We start from the raw sequence: 23,684 nt of genomic DNA, 5'->3' as shown, positions 1-23,684 counted from the left end.
ACCATTGTGCAATATTTATTATAAGGACAGTCCCAAACCCACTTCTTTCTGATTTCTTTGTTAAGGAGCAAGTCTTCGGAGGGGGAATCCACAAAGCTTTCCATCAGAGCAGCCCCCCTAGGTTTACTTGTGCCTCTTCAAATAGTCCGGGTATCCCTGCATTGCATTCAGAGATAAGGGTCATCCAGATGCCTGTTTGGGGGAAAAACTGAGTGTAATTAGTTGACCATTTGAACTTGAAGGACACTCTAGACACTGATTGGCAGTTCGCATTTGCCAAAATGCCTCGCTTTGGAAATATAAGTTGGTGTTCCCTGTACTTGGACTTGCAGGGTCCCTGTTGCTGTGGTGCATACTGATGGCGGAGGTGGTTTGTGCTTATTTTTCCTTCCAGGAGGAAGCCTGAAGGGTCAGCTGGCACCCAACCCGTCCAAAGAGGCTTATGATGCTGTGTCATTCACCACTAACTCTAGGGAGGGCTGCTGAAGAATTAAGCTAGACAAATGCTGCTATTTAAGTACCCCTAGTGAGCACACCCAACCTCTCTCCAGGGATGAAAATGTGTTACCTTAGAGATCCATTGACTGTTGACGCATGCATGTGGAACGACTTGACTCAGCCTGCCGAAGACGCCTCTCTGCTTAAACCAATATCTGTTATTTTTACCCTTTTTTCATTGTTGTTTCCTATACCTTTCTAAAAGGATGGGTCCAGCACCCGGTTGGGTAGCCTGCTAGACGTAGCCAGAGACCTCTTGTGGTTTATTCTAAGCCCATTGATGGTCTAGGGCTGTTAAACTTGTTATAATCTTGAATCCCCGAGGTTGGCGTACCTCCCTGATGTACAAGTCTCCACAAACACTCACTCCTACCACCATAACATGACCTCCCACCCTTCTCCCCAAATTTAATTTTTTCTGTTTGCATATACCAACAGCTTCACTTGCCTTTATGTTCACTTAGCTTTGTGCTATTTAGTTATTTGCATGACATTAACTTTGTGAAAATGTTTGGTGGCAAAACTATAATCCTCTTTAACAAAAGTCTGTTTAAAGTGTTTTGTATGTTAGTTGTTTGTAAACCTTGTGTTCATGTGTCTGTAGTACCTTACCAAACCCTTGTTTAATTTCTATAGTATGGTAAAGATTTGGTTTATCTGACTACTAGTTTCAATCTGAGAATACTTTTCTAGGTGTGACATTATATGTTCATTGTACTATTGCTCTGGAGTTGAGAATTATTTTGTGTGCTTTCTATTTTCAAATTACTGTTTATACTGTAAATATATTTAACGTGTACGCAGTAAGTGTTGTATTACAACCTTTGAAAGAGTCTTATTTTATTACAACTGTTGTACTGTACCTAGACCCTTCACTAATGCTAACCTCTATTTATGCCTTGTCTATTCACTCATGTTTACTAAAGAGACGGGAAGCTCAAGTCAGACACTGTTGCCAACTTGGTCTCTTGAGTGCTGGTTACCCTGCCCGCCAGTTTCCTCTCCTTGAGAGTAGTTAGGCCCCTGTGGCTTTGTGATCTGGTGAACCGAATATGATGATGGCTAGCAGTGCGAGCAAAGCCTGCGTCTTAGAAAACATATTGTAGTGCAATATTTTCAGCTCTTAATATATCCTGCAGTAGAAAGGTATCTGATTATGGAAATCAAAGAGCTTGAGTTGAGAATATGGAGTGTCAAGACACTCAAAGAACAGTGTAAAGTTGAGGCCAAGGGAACAAAGCTTTACTGAATAATTAAGGTACACAAAAGGCCTCAGCATGGCTTTGCAAAGCATTGCATGTTTTCCCGATGAACTCCACAGCCATACACGTTTATTGGAGGTACTCGCATTTTTTGGAGGCGGGACACCAGAGCTGGGCTTTGAACAAGAGGGTATGCCATACTTCTGGTGACTCTCCACTCCACTCCACTCGCACTACGTGAGGAATCACAGTAGTAGCAGAATAATCTGTAGTTGCGTCAGGACTCTTTACATTTACCCCTATGATGGGCAGGGGATGGACTGCATATTGTCTGAGCAGTTCCATCCAAATGAGGTCCTTAAACTTCAAGTCTTGGATGTGTGTGGAAGGCCTCTGACAGTATGTGTGCAGTATTACCTGTGTGGGCGATGTGTGGGTTACACATATGTTGATCAAGATATTGGTTGCCTTTGAATGAGACTGCTGAAGTCCATTCCGGACACTGGAGGCTGCACATACACTGTTCTCTCCATCCTTAGACCCACTTATCTTCATGGGAGTGGGGGGGGGGGAATCTAGGAAACCCCCTTTGATGTAGGCACACTTTTAGCTTAATTGTCCGGTTTTATGAAGCATTGTATCCAAATCTGAGACTTTGGAAAAGCTGTCGGTAGTCTAATTTACTGATTTTAAGGAAGCTGAATAGCTTTTATACGTAACAGTCTAGTGGGGTCTGCTACTTTTATTACATAATCTGATTTTTGCATTAAATGTCCGATTTCTGTTTCCAGAGTTCAAGGAGGCCTTTTGCCTTTTTGACAAGCATGGCGATGGCACCATCACCACCAAGGAGCTGGGCACTGTGATGAGGTCGCTGGGACAGAATCCCACTGAGGCAGAGCTGCAAGACATGATCAATGAGGTCGATGCAAATGGTGAGTGTTTGGTTTCTTCCCCTTTTACCAGTTGCCACTGTAGAGTCAAAGGAAAAGCATAATCAAATAGTCTGGTACACTATCCTTTCTGGCAGCCAGGTGCTTTAGTCAAACCGTGAGCAGGCTGGTTAACACAGCAAAGATCTATTAGATTGACACTTCATACCCTATTTGCGGCCAAATCTACAAGTCCAAGAACTATGAGCATTCATAGAAGGAATGCTGAGTTAGCTCATGGTTTATTACCTCGTTATATCAACGCCATGCCAGGCGCAGCTTAAGCGTACTACCCCTCTCCAAGGACCAGACTCATCGTGTAGCCTGATAATGTTCTGCCCGCAGGCCTGTTTGCAATTTTATGAAACATGTTTAATTCCGCGCTTGTCGCTCCTTCGGTCTGATATGCTGCCCTTCAGAAGTCTATACACACACTTTTACTGCCCTACTCTCCTCTGCCCAGTCTCGATTCCTGCGTTTCTGCAACCAGAAGCTTTATGCCATTTTTCTCTTAATGGTTCTTCGAAAATAAATTTTGCCAAGCTAATTTTCTGCGTCTGATTCCAACACATATTTTGAGTCACTCAAGTTAGTTGTCAGTTCTGTTAATACTTCTTGCGATACAAAGTATTCCCCACATCTGTTTTGTTTGGTTTTCAGTAAAACTATAACACTGGTGAGTCAATCGGATGAAAATTCGACTTTCGGTTCATGTTTTTTCAGATGGCACCAAATAGAATGTGTCTATTTAAAGCTAGTGCTTTTTTGTGGCACCCCCTTGTAGTGCTCTGCAGTTCATAAAGTGAAAATGTTATGGAATTGATAATTAACAACTAGGTAAATGTTCTGCATCAAGTAAGAAGCAGAGTGTGGAAGTCTCAAGCCAATATATGGTCTGTGAGAAATGGTGGAGCAGATTTTTAGGGAACGGCTTCTCTTTACGTCTGTGGCCTTCTGTTCTCTTTATCACCTAGAATGAGCTGTCACACATGCAGTGTATTGTATTGCGTTCCAGGCTACATGTGTGCTGGCTGCACTTCATCCCTAGTGTGTTCGACACTGAAAACTGTTCCCTCTAATTCATTCCAATATGTAACTCGTAGCCATTTGGCAGTTGCTGGGGCCTTGGTCAGTCGTCAAGCCAAGGCAATAACTTTCTCTACTAAAAGCAGAGCATGGTCTAGAAAACTTATTTACATGCTTCTTTTTTCCATGCGAGGCATAAGGTCCAGCAGACATGGCTTCAGTCTTAATCACCTTTACTCTGGAGTGTCCTCTCCTGAATTGTAACTTGACTCCAATTCTATGGGTACCTCTCCTTTACTGTTTCTCATAGTCAGAAACAGACTCCTGATATCGCTGCTCTGTGACTCTGCTAAGGTGTCATCCCTCTAGATGGATTTTATAGTCCCGATTAACCTTCTGTGTGCCAGAAAATGCCCTCTGGTCATTCCGTCCTCCTGCATTATGATCTAAAAAGTTGTGAGGTACCTGTGTAATGCATCCAAGGCTGACACCTTATTCTCTCTAAAGCAGTGCTTGTCTTACTTCAATCAAACCTCGAACGCTATCTTTTCTAGCGCTGTTGACTGTATCTTTCCAGAATAGATTATCATCCTATCTCTAGCCCTTTGGAACTGCAGTGTCTTGAGGTTGTTGTCAGGTAATGTTTAGTGTAGGTATTCGTTATTTTTACTGCAATAGAATTAGTTGACTCGGACTTGCAAGTAGTGTAAGTGGGAGTAAAAAGAGTATTTCCTCACAGTAGGATTGCAGGTCCACCATGAATGATGTAACTCCCTTTTCTGTATCCAGACAGTGACCGCTGTGGTAGTTTGTGCCACTGTAGAGGATGTTAGAGCGGGTAGGATGTGATGTACAATATGCATCAAGGAATGTGGTATGGTCGTTGTTGGCTGTTTATACAATATTTATCAGCAGATCTTGACCACCTAGTCTTCCACCTGCAAAAGCACATCAGCCTACCTCTAGTCTGGCGTGAAAGGCACTGTGGTCCTCTCCCATATTACTGCCTCCCTTGCATAGATGGAGTATTTCATGTGGTAGAGCTTGACCCTTCCATCTTCTCCTAAGTCTAAGAACTTAGTGTGTCAAGTGATTTTGGAGTACAGCCACATGGTGCCATCTTTATTCCTGAAAGGAGTCTATTTTATAGCGTTTGGCCACATTATTACTTTCCCTTACATTCAAAGTAATTTTGGTGTATTTGTACATGTGTGTCATAATAGAAATTGTAGTGGCAAAATGGCTAACCCCCAATTGACCATTATTATCCCAATCAAATATTGTACAAATGTCAACAAGTACCTACGATCCCACTCATATGTCGTTTTGCTATCTTAGTGTGTCCTGCCTCCTAATAATCTCACCCATCCTCCACAGAGCAGCAGAATAATGGTTCTAAACTGAAATAGCTGAATTTGTTTCCGTGGTCCGTTTTCGTGCGAGCTAACGTGGTATTCACCCAAGTACCTACTCGTCAGGCAAAAGACCATACAGCTTCCCCACCCTTGGGCATGTGATAGGTGTGGAGCAGGAATTGTGTTAATTTGTCCTTTCTTACAAATCCACAGTGAGGAACTTCGATTTTCGATCACGATTGAATCGACCCGCAATTTTGTGACCCACCGCCATTTTGTGTTGCCATCACTCAGGCAGCATGGCGAACAAAGTCTATTCTGCTTTTTCTGTAGTCTGGTGTCAAAATACGTCCTCGGCCTCTATTTGCAAAGCTGGTGTAGAACTAGCCGAGTACACTAATCCCTGTCTGGCTTTTTTAATCCCTGTTTCAACTATCTGTTGGCTCACACTATTCTTTCCTGACTTTATCTTATCGACTGGCCTTCACTGTCTCCTGCTAGCATTCTCTTGTTTCACGACTGTCCTCCAATACACACAAACGTAACTCTCCACCTGTAAGTTAGAATCTGTTAATCTATCAGCTTGAGGGTGGGGTGACAAACACCATTGGAGGAGAGGTCTCTTCGAGTCATCTGATATTTCTGTTTTCGAACTCTTCCTATTGGTTCCGCTCTGTTTTCTAACTTTCCTTATTGGCTCTTTCTTATATGCTTTGGGAGTGTGTCTCGTTAATTATTGTGTATTGTATAGTATTTAATCTGATGCGCCACAGAGTGAAGTGGCAGTCTCCTGAGAACCTACTTTGTGTACTTCTAGGATAACTGTACTAGCTGCAGCTAAATAAATCTGATCTTCTAACGCCGACAGAATGTCCCGTGTCTCTGTGTAGCGAAGCAGGTGAACTCCGGAGACTTTGGGCGTACCCTGCGCCGCCAGGCCCAAAAAGGTTCTGGTTCTTCAACTGGCGCCCAACGTGGGCCGGCTTCAGTGGTACCGGTTCTGCCCGAAGGTCGTGAGGAACCCCGCAAGAAAATTCCTAAGGGTTCGCGAGCCACACTAAGGGACCCCTGTATGTCGAAAGTGGTCCGAAGGTCTTTTGCAGCGCGGTTACTCCTTCCTGACGGCTACTGATGACCGCTGCCCTGACTGCCGCCCTGCTTTGGCCCATTCTTTGATGATGTATGGTAAGGCGAGACGATAGACGGGCCTTAGTTAAGTATCTTCGTGGGTCGCGCCCACAATTTGGTTCTTTGTTTTATGTCCTTAGGTATCTTAGATTTGTTTTTTGCAAAAGACAAAGCCGAGGGTAAGTGAATTTGTGCTGCGTAAACTGAGTTTTACTCCCTTGAAGTTTGTGAACAGACAGGAAATATCTTGAGATGCCTGGTCTGACTATGTTTGGAAGAATTTGTTGTCTTGGTCGTAATAGGGACTCCCGACTTGAGGACTCTTGTCCGATTCCTTCGGTTGGAACTCCCACATATGATCTCTATTCGAAACATGGTATCGGCCCCATTGCCTTTAATGAGACATGGACTCGATACACGAAGAAAGATGGTGTTCTCAAATGGCCAGAACACGGTAGTTTCGATCCAGATGTGCTAGATAATTTGGAAACAGTTTTGTTCAAAAGAAAAGCCCGGCCGGCAATGTTTGACTCTTTCCGCCTTTGGCGTAAGGAAGCCAAACAGAAAGAAATTAAACAAGCAGAACGAGATAGGAAAGCACAGGGTATGACAATTATACAGGCTGCCCAACAGTTCAAAAATGATGAAATTGATAACGCGACTGAAATTTCAGAAAGACAACATCGTATGGCGATAGATAAATTCTATCCGGTGTTGCCTGTTTCTCCTTCTGATAATAAGAAAGATATAGAAGAAGATCCCCTAATGTCCCATTTATTGAGGTTGCCTCCGCCTTATGCGCAAAATGCCAATGTACCTCAGCTGTTACAGCCTGTTCAGCTGCCAGTGGTACCTCCGCCAGTTCCGGCTCTTCAGCATTTGCCTCCTCCAGTATTACCGCCCTTGCCGGTTTTTCCGTTAGTCTCAACTTCTTTGCCTTCATCCCCTGATCTTAGCTCTCCTTTGCCTTCTGCTCCTCCTGCGATTTCCAGTTCTTCTCCTGTCAGTTCCTCTAATACTCTGTCTCCAGTTCTAATGTCTAATTCACCGTCTGTGCGTAAGCGTCTCACAGACTCTGTCACTGGTATTTTAACTTCTTTCTTTGAAGCTTTGAATATGTCTCCGGCTTTTGCTCGAAGACAATCTCGTAGTCAGTTCCCAGATTTTGAGGAACGAGAGAAACTAGACTCTCTTGCACGAAGATGGATCAAGAAGGGTCCACAATATAATGTGCTTGACATTATGCCTACCTTTTTGCAATGGAATGCGCCTACGCAAAGATATGTTTTCAATGTAATGTGCGACATTCTCATTAAAGAATGGGAGGATATGAGTTCGAGTCCGGTCTCACAAGATCTATTAAATACTCAAGCTAATTTTGAAAAAGGACTTATTGTAGGTTCCAAAGTTGAGGAAGCTGTAAGGACGCTTATCTCTTATAAACCTTATTGTTTCCTCAGATTTTTCTTGATTCCGATCCGTCGGCTAAACTGACGTCAAAAAAGTACCCTATGAGAGAGGTTCCTCCAGTATGGAAGGAGGCAGTTGCGGCTGTAGGCGGTAATGCGCCTATTCCTGCTCATTTTCAACGTATATGGGTACATGTCCCTTGGAAGAGGTCTGAAGTTTTGGCCCTTAAGCAGACTCTACCAGATCCACGTAAGAACCCTGCAGGCTATTACAAAGAATTATCGCAAACAATTGATGCTTGTATTATGAATCTAGCAGATATTGATATGTTAATGGGTAATGTAGTCCCACAGACAATATGGGCTAAGATTCGTAGAGAGGATCACGCACAAGAATTAGGTGCTACTTGGGATGTTATAACTAATACAGATAGAGACCAAGTGGGTGGCGCAAAACCTGACGCTCTGATCTCGGAACTTCCTGGTAGAATCATCACGTTAATGAAAACTATGATGCCTGCACTGAGAGTTAACTGGGATAAACTAGCAGCATGCAAACAAAAGAAAGATGAAAGTGTCTCTGATTTCTTTACTCGTGAACAGCGTGCCCTACCTTCTCCCAATTCCGTGAACTACTTTGATCAGCAAACTGTGAGGTCTACTCAGTATTATAATGAAGACCATTATGTCGAAGGCGAGAATGAGAGTCTTCATGCTAACTAGGACAGCCATGGACAAAGTAAGGGAGTTGTGCCAATCCCAGTAGATCAAAATGGTCCTTATGTTAACGTCACTACAATGGGTGTTTCAGAGCCATTTCTTCTGGATACTGGAGCAATGAGAAGTTCTATCATTCATTCTAAACTCCCTGGGGCACCTTTGTCTGGCTTAACGAATGTTTCTGTAGGATTTTCTGGCGCCCCTGTTCATAATCCGGTTTCTTGCCCTTTGCCTATTTCGGTTGGTCCTTATGATTTGGAAGCTCCACTTCTGTTAACGAATGGTTGCGGTGAAAATCTGTTGGGTCTAGACCTATTGAAAAGAATGCATGCTACAATATATTGTTCTCCTTCTGGCGTTCATCTTACTCTAGGACAGAAATTAGTCTCCCCAATGTATTTGTCCAAAGATCAGTTTCCTCCTGAATTGCTTTCTCTTCCAGCAGCGCTTTGGGCCACGGGTCCGAACGACGTGGGTTGTCTTGAGATTCCGCCTTATGTTGTCACTCTCAAGCCTAATGTTGAATTACCACGCATCCCACAGTATAGAATCTCTGCTGAAGGTGAGAAAGCGCTTTTGGGAATCATTCATGACTTGATTCGGAAGGGTGTGGTTGAAGAAACAAGAGGTAACACATGCAATAGTCCTATTCTTCCTGTTCTTAAACGCACTGATCCTTCTCAGCCTCCTGTGTATCGTTTCGTAATTGATCTGCGGGAAGTAAACAAAATTGTTGTCCCACAATTTCCTGTTGTTCCAGATATCACTGCTTTGTTGACAATGATACCTTCCACAGCGACTTGGTTTTCTGATATTGATCTGAAGAATGCCTTCTTCAGTATTCCCATTGCAGAAGAGAGTAGGGACATTTTTGGTTTCTCTCTTGGAGGCCGAAGCTTCCGGTTTAAGCGCGCACCACAAGGGTACTGTGAAAGTCCCTCCATTTACAGTCAAGCTTTAAAATGTCATCTTGATACTTTTCACTTGCCGTCTGGTGCTGCCCTTATCCAATACATGGACGACTTGTTAGTCGCCGCTGATTCAGAAGATATCTGTAAAGATGTCACTGTTGCATTGTTATATCATTTGTTTAAACTGAATCACAAGGTTTCACCTTCCAAACTACAGTATGTTTGTCGAGAGGTTACCTACTTGGGTCATCTCCTATCAAAGGAGGGACGACGACTGACACCAGAACGAATTCAGGCGATTGCACGAATGTCTGTACCATCCACGCAAAGGGAAGTATGTGCTTTTTTGGGTATCACTTCTTATTGTAGACAGTGGATCCCTAACTTCTCACTAATAGCCAAACCTTTGTTGGCACTCACTTTAAAAGATACGCCTCAGCCCCTTCCTTGGACTGAAGAGTGCCAAAAGAGTTTCACTGACTTGCGTACTGCTCTCTGTTCTGCTCCTGTACTAGGCACTCCAGATTACACTAAGCCTTTTACGCTTTATGTTCACGAGAGAGAAGGTTGCGCATTGTCAGTTTTGGCGCAGCAATTTGGAGACAAACAGCGGCCATGTGCTTATTTTTCGGCTACGCTGGATCCTGTAGCTAAAGCATTGCCCAGTTGTCTCAAAGCGACAGCAGCAGCAGCAATTTCTATCCGACAGTCTGCTGGAATAGTGTTGGATAACACTCTCATTGTCATGGTGCCACATGCAGTGGATACTTTGCTAAACAGAACGAAAACGCAGCATCTTACAAGTGCTCGCTTAACTGGTTACGAGCTGACCCTCCTAGCTAGTCATATACACATCAAACGATGTAATACTCTGAATCCAGCTACCTTGTTGCCCCTTCCAAATGAGGAGAGTGTTGAGGATCAGCATGATTGTTTCTTCCGTACTGAGGAAGAGACAAAAGGGAGAATTGACCTGAGAGATACACCGCTAGAGAATCCAGATGGGACTCTATGGGTAGACGGTTCTTGTTTTAAGATGTCTAATGGAGATACGGTTTCAGCCTATGCTGTAACTACCTTACATACGATTGTTGAAACTGCACGCATTAGACACAATTCAGCGCAAGCAGCAGAATTGATAGCACTGACGAGAGCTTGTGTATTATCAAAAGGGAAAAGAGTGAATGTATACACTGACAGTCAATACGCCTTTGGTGTGGCGTTCAATTTTGGGCGTCTCTGGAGGGAGAGGGGTTTCCTCACTTCCCATGGCACCAAAATACAACATGGTCAGATAGTGACTGATCTTCTTGAGGCACTTGTCTTACCCACCCAAATAGCGATAGTGAAATGCAGTGCACACAAGAAGATTACAGATGATGTTGGACGAGGAAATGCATTTGCAGACGAAATAGCAAAGAAGACAGCGAGAGATTCAACGAGTTGAATGTTTGTGGCAGGTCCTGCGAATTGGGTCAGAGAGAGAGGAATGTGTGAGAATACAGTGGAAAGTGTAAAAGCTATTCAGAAAGAGGCTTCAGAGAGTGAGATGAGGAAGTGGAAAGAAAGTACGGGAATGTTGGATGAGATGGGTTGTTGGGTGGAATTATCTGAACATCAACGTTGGCTGTTGCCAGATGCCTATGTTCTCCCAGTGGTTACTATGGCACATGGTCCAGCCCATTTAAGTGCAAAAGGCATTTGTAAACTTCTAGCTCCAGTGTGGCAAAATGGGAACATCCCAAAATGTGCAGACAATGTAGTAAAGCACTGTATTGTTTGTTTAATGTACAACCCGGGAAAGGGAACCCCAACTCCAGCAGGTCACTTTGCTCCTCCGACATATCCATTTGAGGTGTTGCAAATTGATTATATTCATATGGAGCGGTGCAACAACCTCAAATATGTTCTGGTGGTAGTATGCGCCTTTTCGAGATGGATAGAAGCATATCCTTTAAAGGACAACACTGCTTTATCCACGGCTAAAATTCTTCTGAAAGAGTTCTTCCCTAGGTTTGGTTTACCGCGCATTGTCTGGAGTGACAATGGGAGCGAATTTGTTGGCCAAGTTATGCCGAAAGTTTGTGCAGGTCTTGGCATCAAGCAAAAGTTCCACGCGGCAAATCACCCACAGTCAGCAGGTTTAGTAGAGTGTTACAATGGGACCCTGAAGTTGAAATTAGCGAAGGTTCAAGCAAGTACAGGACTCAATTGGCCTGATGCTTTGCCGTTAGCTCTGCTATCCACCAGAACTGCAGTACACTCTTGTTTGGGACTTAGCCCTTATGAAGTGGTATTTGGCCGTCCGGCCAACGTATGGGGAATACCTCGTCCTAAGAAATTCTCAGACTTGCCATATCCAATGTGATTGATTTATTTGCATGACCTTACGACTAAATTGCGTGTTCTTCATCAACAGGTTCAGAGTGCTTTGCCAGAGGCCTCCGCAGACCCAGGTCATTCCATCCGACCAGGCGACTGGGTCTGCGTGAAGAACTTTCAGAGGTCCAATAATCTACAGCCCAGGTGGCGGGAGCCTCGTATGGTGTTATTAACCACAAGGACAGCAGTCAAAGTTGAAGGAAAGAAAAATTGGATTCACGGTGTGCATTGTAAGAAAGTGCCTTTGCCCTTTGATCAGTGGGTTCGCAGAGGTGTTGGCGACTGTGAAATCGAAAAGACTCCACGATTCGTGCCTTTTAGCGATGCACACCTGAATGGGACATTGTCTGAGAAAGAGGACGACGACATTTTACAGGAAGCAATTCCATCGCATCGTCGCCTAAATACGACTGAACCACAAACATTGTTTCAGGATCAGAGTGTTCCGGGGAAAAGACATTACAATCTCAGGCCCAGACCCAAGAACACCTAAGACTTTCTCCTCTTTTGTGTAGTATTCTGTTTCGGTTGCAGGGTCACGGTAGGAGTCTTGGTCACGACCTGAGTTGTGACAATAGGTCTGCAGGATCTTCAGTGTCATAGGACGGTAGAGCATCGTGACTTTAGTGATTGAGGAAGATTGCCGTGAGCATCCACTAGTAAGATGGAAACTACACTGAGTAATAAAGAAAGAAGAGATGAAATGAAGAAAGCATCTTGTAAAATAATGTACAGTCGTTTTAGTATAACTTTATGTGTTTCTATATCGTTATGTATTGTTTTGGCGATTATTGGTTGGATAATTTATGCTGTGCAGCCAAAAGATGCCTCCCCTTCTTCTTCTTCTTCTTCTTCTTCTTTGTCTTCTTCTACTACCTCTCCACACCTCTTCTATACTTTTCCTCCACATGAACTCGTCAGAAGAACTGAGTATTATAACAATTCCTTTGTCCAACTTTTACATCAACACCAATTAGTGATTAATACAACTGATTGTTGGGTGTGTGGTCTTATGCCACACACCACAGAGAAAGGAATGCCCTACCTAGTTCTTCCTTTCTCTCACGAAGGTTCTCTTGGGCTTACTTCGTTATCTTCTCTAACGCTTATCAAAGCAAATTCAGACGACCAATTAGTACCCAAATTAGTTATCCAGATTTTAGTCATAGTTCTTTGATTAAGGGTATGGTAGTTATGGCTAAAATCATGGAGAACAGCAAAATCTCCATTGACGAAAGAAAGGCATACACTAATTGGAACGTCACACAATACATGTCTAGTCTCAGTACTAAGGTAGGAAAGAGACAGTCTTCACCAATCTGGACTATACCACATCAGGGTAACTTCTGCCTACAGATAAACGATCGCACTTCTGACACTACACCAAAGAATAACTGCTCTTACACGTACGTTTATTCCTCTCAGAACTCGCCTCCTTTAGTGCCCTCTCAAGGCACCTATTTCATCTGCTACAACAGAGCTTATACTTGGTTACCAACAGGTTTCTCTGGTACTTGTTATATAGCCTTCCTTCTTCCCCCTACTTACACTGCTTCCGCAAATCATCACCAAACCAGATACAGCAGAGGGATTATTGATTCAAAGGATACAGCAGGACAAGAAGGAGGAGATTTCCTTAAAGGTTTTCTTCCCTTCTGGGGTCCAATGGCTAACAGCAGAAATATAAGGCAATTGGTCCGTGTCGTAGAGACTACAATAGACATCACTGTAGGAGCCTTAAATAACATCACGGCAGAACTACAGGCTGATCGTCTTATGACCTTGCAAAATCGAATTGCCTTAGACTTTGTTCTTGCTGATCGTGGTGGAGTATGCAAATTGATCGGGTCAAGTTGCTGTATTTTAATTCCTAATGATGCTCCGACAGTATACCAAGCTATCTCCAAGTTGCACATAATCTCCGAGTCTATTCATCAAGACGAAGGAGATTGGTCTTTAATGGAATGGTTTTGGGGACTACTGTCCAAATGGGGTTGGAAAGCATTAACGTTCCTTGGTATAATTCTGACCATTATATTTTCCTGTTGCCTTTGTATGCACTGTGGTCCCGCTATCTGTGATCTTTGTGCCACCATGTGCATCCCAAAACCCAAGCCGCAAGTAACAGAAAATATAAGAATGATGTTACAGCAACAGCTCGATGACCTCATGGCTATTGATGTGGACTCAGATTAACATGAGTCTATCTTGCCTGAGTTCTGGCAAAAGGAGGGTCTGAGGAACTTCGATTTTCGATCACGATCGAATCGACCCGCCATTTTGTGACCCACCGCCATTTTGTGTTGCCATCACTCAGGCAGCATGGCGAACAAAGTCTATTCTGCTTTTTCTGTAGTCTGGTGTCAAAATATGTCCTCGGCCTCTATTTGCAAAGCTGGTGTAGAACTAGCCGAGTACACTAATCCCTGTCTGGCTTTTCTAATCCCTGTTTCAACTATCTGTTGGCTCACACTATTCTTTCCTGACTTTATCTTATCGACTGTCCTTCACTGTCTCCTGCTAGCATTCTCTTGTTTCACGACTGTCCTCCAATACACACAAACGTATCTCTCCACCTGTAAGTTAGTTATGAATCTGTTAATCTATCAGTTTGAGGGTGGGGTGACAAACACCATTGAAGGAGAGGTCTTTTCGAGTCATCTGATATTTCTGTTTTCGAACTCTTCCTATTGGTTCCGCTCTGTTTTCTAACTTTCCTTATTGGCTCTTTCTTATATGCTTTGGGAGTGTGTCTCGTTAATTATTGTGTATTGTATAATATTTAATCTGATGCGCCACAGAGTGAAGTGGCAGTCTCCTGAGAACCTACTTTGTGTACTTCTAGGATAACTGTACTAGCTGCAGCTAAATAAATCTGATCTTCTAACGCCGACAGAGTGTCCCGTGTCTCTGTGTAGCGAAGCAGGTGAACTCCGGAGACTTTGGGCGTACCAAGCGCCGCCAGGCCCAAAATGTTCTGGTTCTTCAACAGCTGTGTTGTATTGCCACCACCCCTGTATGCAGTCTCAACAACCTTCAGATCAGCTCATATGCAATGCTGGGAGTGACTCTTGGCAGTTCGTTGCTGGTCTGCTGTGCGCTTTCAGCTGCTTAGCCTGACTCAGTATTCTGGCCACGTCCCAGAGGACTTCTGATGATCACCTTTGGGAGGGTTTGCTACTGTTTCGGCCACTAACCCCTTTTCCGTTCGTGCTTGCAACAGTCTGGTTCTGCGTCTCTTTCCTCTCTTACTAAAGCATTGCTCTCACAGTTGATAAATCCATTACCACAAGGTGGTGGGCATTTTAAGAGAGGAAGAGTGTATATATGCAATCATCTTGGTAATGGCAGATTGATGACAAATTCAAGGGATTACCTGTTCCCTTTATCGAGTCTCTATAGAGTTAGAAATTTGATGAAACAATTGATTCTAAAAAAAGAAGAATTCAACATAAGTTTAACCATCATGTGATCTGCTGTATTTTATTATTTTGTCTTGTTTCCAGGCCCAAAAATGTATATCAATATATATATAATAATGAGGTAATTATAAAATCTTGCTTACCACCTACAACACTTAGCTTATCTGGAATTTCTAGAGAATTTAAAGACCAAGATTTTGTTAGGGAATGGGTTCATTACCAAAAGGAGTACATCTCATGGATTTTGAATAATTTTGTAAACTAGAACTATGAGATTCATATCTGGTATTTCGTTTTTCAATTTCTGATGGAATTCCTAGAATTTGGTTCGTCACAAACAAATTGTTGACCTGGAAAAGCGAGGACTCTTGCGAAATACCCTGGCATAGATGTTACAGATGTGATGAATGATTTGGGATCACAGATGCCATAGATGTTTGAGGAATACTTTTGATCATGTGAAGTGTTAACCGCAATAAAATGTGACAGCTAAGTTTAGTGTGACCCTTAAATTACATATTGGTACTAGACTCCACAGTTCTCATGCTCAGGTTGAGCATTAACTGAACTATAAGAATTGTGTAGATGCTGGCATTAACCTACACCAGTACAAGCACTTGATTGCATGTTGTTGCCAAAGGCTTTTGAGTTGTTCTTTAAATGGTTCACTCCATGAACTAGTGCACGGTTGCTGAAGTATTCTTAAATTCAACTGCTCCTGCTAGATCCAGTTAAGGGTCCTGCAGTTTGGTCTGCTTTTAGTATATCTGTCTGTACCCTTTTGTTCACCTGTTTTGTATACTTCTTTTCTTCCTAGGGAATGGCACTATTGACTTCCCAGAGTTTTTAACTATGATGGCAAGGAAAATGAAGGACACAGACAGCGAGGAAGAGATTCGAGAAGGTTTTAGAGTGTTCGACAAGGTATGGACCAGTATATGGAGTTTTGACTGCTCAGATAGAAATCAGCGCCTGGGGTTTTCTTGAAAAATAAGTCTTCATGAGTTGTCTTGGGTAATAACTCTTTGAAGATTGGTGGGATTGATTGGCAGTGTCTGTACGTGTGGGTCTTTAGCCTCTGCTGCATGTGGTGGTTATAGTGGTGGTCTTCATGCACTTTGATTGTAAGGGCTGGTGTTGGGAAACAATAGCCATAAAGGCCTCTCTTTTCAGCTTTGATTTGCCCTCTGTGATGTAGTGTAAAAAGAAACCTCAGCTAAAGTTACAGAATAAAGATCCCCTCCTCTTTGAAGTTAAATAGTGCCCTTCTATCAAAACATTTGTATTTACCAACTTGGAAAACAGAAATACATAAATGTTGCATTGCATGATTTTAGAATACGCTTTTTCATAAACATTCTTGCACCATATACGGATAGACCTGATTGATTTTAGGCTGTCTGAGAGCTAACACGTCTTATTTTGTTTTAATAGCTTTTTCTTCCTGTACAGTTGGAAATATGTGACCATTGGATGGTCCGCAAGTTCCAGGCGCAAAATGTATTGCCTTGCATGCTTTTAGATTTCTCACTTGTCTTATCTTACAGTAAGAATTTATTTAGGCGTTTTATGATGTACGGTCAAATTGCTTTGCAGCACTCAGCTTTAGCCTCCTAACTGCTCAAGCCAGCAGTATGCTATGATTTGAAGTTTTGTAAAGCGCTCATATGCCCGGAGGAGTCTTGGTGCTAGCTTTTTAACAGTGAAGAGCCCTGATTAGTTGCCATAAAGCCATGTCTTTAAGGATTTCCTGAATTTCATTAGAGTCGATGTGGATTTGATACTAAAGGGAAAAGTGTTCCAATGTAAGACTGCCTCTAATGAAGTTACCGCCTCCCCAAGTAACAAGCTTGTGGGAGGGAACCATAACATTTCTAGTGGTACTAGAGCAAAGCACTCAACTAGGGGAGTACCACTTAAAATTATTCTTTTGGCGGTCAGAACCTGACCCATGCAAGGATTTAAATGCTATACATAGTGCTTTGAATTAAATCAGGACATTTTGCTACACAATTGTATTAAGGCATGCAAATTATTACATCTAGAAGCCCTCTCTGTCTTTTTTAGTTAAGATTCTGATGTTTGATGCTTAATTCTTCAATTCTGTGTTTGCAAAATCTATTACTTTAACCTTGGATGTTTTTCTGCTCTCCCCTCTGTGCCTTAGCTCTGCCTCTTCATCTGCAGTTTCTTTAATTTTTCATGATGTGAGCTTTCACATGTGTCCTGAAGAACTGTATGGCCCTTTTTCACTTATCAGTCTTCTCACAAATTCTGTTAGCATCTTCATAATCCACTTTATTCCTTTTCACTGCAAGTCTGTTTTGCTGCCGTCCCTTAAACAGTCAATCTGTTTTCCATTCTGTTGTGTTTTTTGGGTTGCCCTTAAGCCTGTACTCTGCTGTACAATTCTTGAGTAATTTTCAACCTGTTCATTGGAGTTGTGAGAGCTTTTGCCACATCACTGAAATGGGATTTTTTTCTGCACCATATATTTGGTGCCACTGTTATATTTGGGGCACTCCAACGAGAATAGTGAGTGGTTAAAACACTTAAGGGCCATATGTAGGTAATCTATATTTACCGATTCATAAATACCGAATTTTACCGATTCGGTATTTATGAATCGGTAAATATGATGTAGGTAAAAAAAGAAATCGGTAAATTTTACCGATTCGGTAATATTCGGAATTACTGATTCGGTATTCACCGAATCGGTAATAAGGAAGACCTTCCTATTCATTCCTATGGGCCTGGAGGCCCATAGGAATGAATGGGAAGCCATTGACTATTACCGATTCGGTAAATAACGATTCGGTAATAGGGGGAGCAGATTCAAGGGTGGCAGGGTGTCACATTGACACCCTGTTGCACCCCTGAATCGTGCATGTGTGCACATGTGGCGCACATACATGCCCTAAGGGCATGTATGTCTGCCACGTGGCATTTCTAGAAAAGCACAAAAGTGTTTTTTAACAGGTATTCAGTATTTACCACCAACCTGTAGTTGGTGGTAAATAACGAATCCTTGAAACAAAAAAGCACTCACTTGAGTGCTCCCTACATAGGATTTGAGGATTCGGTAATTTACCGAATCGGTATTTTACCGATTTCTTAAAATACCGAATCGGTAAATTACCGAATCCTTAAAACCTGCCTCCTACATTGGAAAGGGCTAAATACCGGTCGGTAACGGGAAAATTACCGATTTTCGGCCGTTACCGACCGGTATTTAGCTATCTACATATGGCCCTAGGTCTTGCATTAGGAGACTGAGGTTGTGTCCCAGCTCAGTCTTTGAACACACTAAGTATTACTCTTCTTCTGTCCTTGGTCATGGTGAATCAGGTTGCCTAGGCAGCTTTTTGTCTGTAATTCTCTTTCTTCACTTACATTTGCCCAATTTCTGTTTCTGTGTCCCGATGGGTCTGGGATAGGTCGTTACCATTCCCTTCTCGCTCAAAGCCTTCTTTCTGTGTATATAGAAAGAGGATGCCTAGATCAACTCTCAAATGTCTGTTCTTCCTTAGGATGGCAATGGGTACATCAGCGCTGCAGAGCTCCGCCACGTGATGACCAACCTGGGAGAGAAGCTAACAGACGAGGAGTTAGATGAGAGGATGCGAGAAGCGGATATTGATGGAGATGGACAGGTCAACTACGAAGGTAAGTTCTCTAGCATGTATGGAAGGAAGAGAGGTGTACGGCCAAACTGTAAAGATTGCTGCTCTTCCTTTGGAATTGGAGTATCGACTTTGGTTTGTTGGAATGGGAGAAGTGTCAAGTCTGTGGCATTCTGTCTGGGGAGGTGAGTGATATACATCTTGTTACGAAGATAATTGCCTTACAAATAGAAGGGTGCATTGCTGGTCATCTTTCAACATGTTGGCTACCTACAAACCTTTCCACTCTTACCCATTTCCCGACTTAATCAAATTTCTTTTCACTAACTAACATAAAGTGCAGTTTCCATGGATGCTTTGAAGAACATTTCTGCTTGTATGCTACCCCCCATAGATTCGGTGCATGGTTGGCATAGTCTCCATTCTCATCAGATGTGCTAGGTCACTTTTAAACCTCGACAGTGTTTCATTTTATGAGTCTCTTTGCTTTCCTTTTGTTAGATATTCAGCGACCATTATATTAGTAAATCATTTAAACTAAATCCCCATATTGCATGTTTAGAAGCCAAGCAATGCTGTTATCATAAATTATCTGCTGTCCCCAAAAATGTAGGAGCTGTTTCTATAATGGATGCATGGAGCAGTGACACTTCCCTGTTCAACATCTGGATCTCCTTAAAAGGGCTTGCACAGTTTTTGGTTTTTTTGTTGTTGTTTTTTTATATAAACCATTTTTATTAAACTTGCACAGTTTTTTAATGATAACTGTTCTCTCTATGCAGGTTTTTTGGTGGTGCCTGTTATAGGAAGCTGGCTCTGTGAATGGTATGCCACTGGGTGGTTATACCGTGCACAGAGTTCAAGGGTTCCCCAAAAGTGTACATGGCTCAATGAAAACGCCCAAAGTGCTCTATTAGAGGTAGTGTGGGCGAGCAGCCTTAGGCCTAACACAGAGCAGTGTAAGACATTTATGGCATAACATTGACCAATAATGGACACACGACTCGAAAAGGAGATCCACCCCAATTTTAGAAAAATAAGCTTTGTTTGTACTTTAAGACCAAGATCCTCGCAGTAAGTTAAGTACGTTTTTAAATAAAAAATACTTTTCAGTTTTAAAAGTCCACAGTGCAATTTTTGAACGGTTCAATGTTATCTTATGGAGGAAAACAATTATGCGGTTAAACAGGTTAGTACGCAACTTACAGTTCCAGTCTTAGGGACCAAAGGTTAGCAGTAGGCAAGGTTCAGATGCAGAGGTCAACCACACTGCTTGCAGGGGCCAAGCTTTTTTGGTGTTTAGGACCAGTGGGGGGGGGGGGGGGGCACAAAGCAGCACCAAGCATACAACAGCACAGGGACGTCCGGGTGCAGGGTGCAATTTCAGCGTCAAGGGTACAGTGCTTTTCGATGGAGATTCTTCTTTTGACAAACAGGCTGCAGACGTTGCACCGGAGGTTTTAGAAGGGAGACGAATGGCAGCAGAGGTAAGTAGCGATGTTGATGGTCATAGGGACACTGTCGGTTCAGCACACCAAGACCCAGGGGTTTCGGGTGCAGGGGTGCCTTTTGACGTCCGTCTTACCGGAGCCGGTCGTGGTCAGGGGGAACATCTGAAGTCGCACTGCATGTGCCATCGTGGATGTCAAGAGAGGTCAACCAATGCTGGATTCGAGGTCCGGATCGCTGGGGATATTTCACTGAGGAGGTGAGCCACTCAGACTCTGGCTGATGGCGGCAGTGCAGAGTGGGCAGGAGTTTCGGTTCCAGATGGAGTTGATTTCTTCTGGACACATCCGCTGTCCACTGGAGATTGGAGTCTTTTTTTTAAGGCAGCAGTCCTCCCAGAATTTTCGGAGGATGCTGGTTGCAGGACAGGTTACAGGTTCGTCAAAGCTGGAGACAGGCCGGTAGGGCTGGGGCCAAGGCAGTCATCGTCTTCAATCATCTCTGCAGGGATGTCTACTTTCTTTCTAGGTCATCGCAGATCTAGTTTCTAGGTCTGGGGGAAGACACCTAAATAGTGAATTTGGGGGCGTTTTAGGGGAGTAGCAGGTAGGGCCAATGGGCGCCTTACCTGGGGTGACTGCACCATCTATTATGTCATGCTCCTGTGGAAGGGGGCATAGAACTAGCCCTGATTGACGGATTCTCCATATCCTCAAGATGGTGGGGCCTGAAAAATGTGCTTCACCTCGCCTCTTCACCCTACGGGTGGAGTTGGGTTAGGTGGGCACACCACCCATTCTTCTAAGTGTTCCCACCCAATGTAAACCGGGGGCTGCCATCTGCTGCTAGCAGCAGAAGCAGGGTTCACATTGCAAAGGCTGCAGGCCTTTGAAGCTTCCCTCTCGAGCATCGTGCCCATCCTGGGGGATGAGGTGTAACACCCTCGCCCAGGATGTGCATTCTTTCTGGTCCCAGAGAGCAGAGGCTCTCCACCAAGGGGTCCAGAAACATGCCTGTGTGTGAAGGCTGCCTAAAGCCAGTCAGTGCCCACACTAGGGTTGGTAGGTTTTTCAGGGTGCACTTCTGAGGTGCCCTCTGAGTACATAGTCTAATAAATCTCACACTGGCATCAGTTTAGATTTATTAAAAGTTGTTGTACCAAACACTCCTGGTTTCAGTGAAGTCATCATGGTGCTGGGGAACTAGAGTCGTCTAGTTCCCAGCCCATATACTCTCTGTGGCTTCCCTGGCACTTACAATATGAAGGAATAGATCCTAATACTGCAGGGGCCTATCTGCTCATGCAGATATGCCCACACCTGTGATATAGTTCACCTTGCCTTAGGTCTGGTAAGGCCTGTTAGAGGGATGACTTACCTATATCTTTGGCAGTGCTAGTTGGCATGGCACACAGGCAGTGTGCCATGTTGACTTTGGTGTTTTGTCTGCACCTGGCCAGCACGCATGTTAACTTTGTTGTTTTGTCTGCACCTGGCCAGCAGGCATGCAGCAGTGTAGTCTGCATGGCCTAGGTGAGGGATTCCTAGGGTACCGTCTTCAGTCTAAGTACCCTAGGTGCCCATGTACCTTTTACTAGGGGTGGGCGGAATTTGCGAAATTAACTTTCGCAAATTATCGCGAAAATGCAGAAAATCTCCGCAAACACGCCGGAAATTTCGCGAAGACGCGGAAGTTTTTTTGCCGCCTGTTCGCGGTATTTTTTGCGTGATCGCGGGTCGCCAACTTACCCATGCGGTTGCTCACGGGCGCGGCAATCTTGTTTTCACTTGTCCCGCCCTCTCGCGATGCTTACTTCCTGTTCCGGGTCGCGCAATGCATGTTCGCGCCTGTTCGCGGTCGATATTTCCTGTTCGCGAGCGCTTTTACTTGATCGCGTTGTTTTTTGCTTGCTCGGGGAGAAAATATCGCGCGAACTTGCGCACGTGGTCGCAATGGGCGCGGCCATCTTGTTTTTCACTCTATTGCATGGTTCTGGGGCCTGATTTTCAATCCTCCCTAAATCTTTTCAATCCTTTGTTTATAGCCACTTTTTTTGGATCTTTATTACTTATTATTTCTCTAACTATTTTCCTGCTTCTATATTTTTGGTTTTTGTCTACTTTTTTTTTGTTTTTTAGCTACTTTTTCTCTTTCTATTGCCTGCTATTTATTTCCTTTACTCCTTTATTTATTTTACCTTTTCTTTCCCGCCCCGTCCCCAGAACCATGTCCAAGGGCAGGGCTGTTCGCCGGCGCAGCCAGAGCCTCGACCGCCTTCCTTGCGGAAGGCGGCGCCCACAAGGGGTGCAGGCACGGGCCTTATTTGGGGAGGCGGAGTTGGCTGCACTAATTTTCTTTGTGCAGCGCCACCTCCCCTCAACCCTGGCAGCAGGTGGCAGGCCTGGGTCCGGGTACGGCCTCCGGGAGCGTCGGCAGCGGTGGGGGAAGGTGCGCCGGGCAGTGTCGCGCATCTCTGGGGTCCGGCGCACCCAGGCACAGCTGACGCACCGGTGGTCCGACATCCTGGACCGTGAGCAGGACCTGCTGGACCTGCTAGGAGTGGAGGTCCCGGGGCTTGGTGAGTACCTATTTAATTATTACAACTTTGTGTCTGTTCTTCTGCTCTATGTTATATATTGCGAATATCTTTTTTTCCTTCCAACCAGCTAGAATGTTGCTGCTTACAATACATTCCAGGTTAATAACGTTTAAAAGTCTTCTGTGATTATGACACAGGTGCTCTTCTGCGCTACTACTAATCTTACTTGTTTGCAGCTTTGCGTTTGCGCTTGCTTAACGTGATTCTTTACGAGTTTGAGAGAAATTAAGTTACGTAATGCTACAGTGACTCACGTCCACTCCTTACTTTGTCCTGTCACTAATTAATAGATAGGGGCGGATTGATACTTCGGTTTAGGTACTTTGTATGAGCTTCTAATTGGTTAGTGGTATGCGTGATGCCCCCCCTCACTCAGTTACGTGACGTGCTGCTAGTATGGCAGTCTTTAGAACCTTTTCTAGTTTGTTCAATGAGTGGAGGTAGGCTTAGCAGTTACTTAGCAGTAGCAGATCAGCATCAATCAAACCAAAATTTGGTGTATACAAAAAATTTAGTCATGTTCATGTGTCCTCCATGATTGGACCATACACATTGTTGAGGAATACAGTGGAAATGCATACTTAATGTACAATTGGCATGCCTGGAATAGGTGGGCTAGGTTGGGTGGTACGTTGTACTACTACTTAGGCTTAGTTGTAACTTAGTTTTCTGGAATCAGAATGGAAGACTGGATTACTGTTGATAAATAGTAAGTTAAGTAGTCGAACTGCGAATCCCCCGATATTACATGTTGACCAGATGAGATCGGTCAATGTAGTTATTGCAATTGTTGTTTACATAAGTGTTTTTTGACCGTTGTTGAAAAATATTGTATTTGTTTGACACCATCCATCAATGTTTGTCTCTTTCTTATATCTTTCCTGTCCATCAGTACCCAGGGGCAGACCGACAGGGACTGGGCAGTCGGCGGGACAGGAACACCACCAGGAGGACACCGCTGAGGGCTCCTCTGCTGGCCCCAGTAAGTCTTCTTGTTTTTAATAATATTTCTTATTCCATAACTTTTA

At 43.7% G+C, this 23,684-nt stretch overlaps 1 protein-coding gene across 6 annotated transcripts in view; it reads left to right on the top strand.

Moving 5' to 3' along the window:
- LOC146798638 (neo-calmodulin) overlaps positions 1 to 23,684 on the top strand; it is a 269,893-nt gene that overhangs the window by 39,585 nt on the left and 206,624 nt on the right. For 5 of the 6 annotated variants that reach the window (XM_085625959.1, XM_085625960.1, XM_085625963.1 and 2 more), the window contains 3 exons: positions 2,492 to 2,635; positions 15,803 to 15,909; positions 18,516 to 18,651. In XM_085625959.1, coding sequence (XP_085482085.1) covers positions 2,492 to 2,635; positions 15,803 to 15,909; positions 18,516 to 18,651 — 387 coding nt within the window. Of the gene's footprint in view, positions 1 to 2,491; positions 2,636 to 11,600; positions 14,449 to 15,802; positions 15,910 to 18,515; positions 18,652 to 23,684 lie in introns of those variants that run through there. The other variant, XM_085625958.1, reaches the window with a different exon arrangement.

The sequence above is a fragment of the Triturus cristatus genome, chromosome 9, assembly GCF_964204655.1.
Source record: "Triturus cristatus chromosome 9, aTriCri1.1, whole genome shotgun sequence".
NCBI classification, from domain to species: Eukaryota; Metazoa; Chordata; class Amphibia; order Caudata; family Salamandridae; genus Triturus; species Triturus cristatus.
This window is presented reverse-complemented; position numbering and strand designations above follow the sequence as displayed.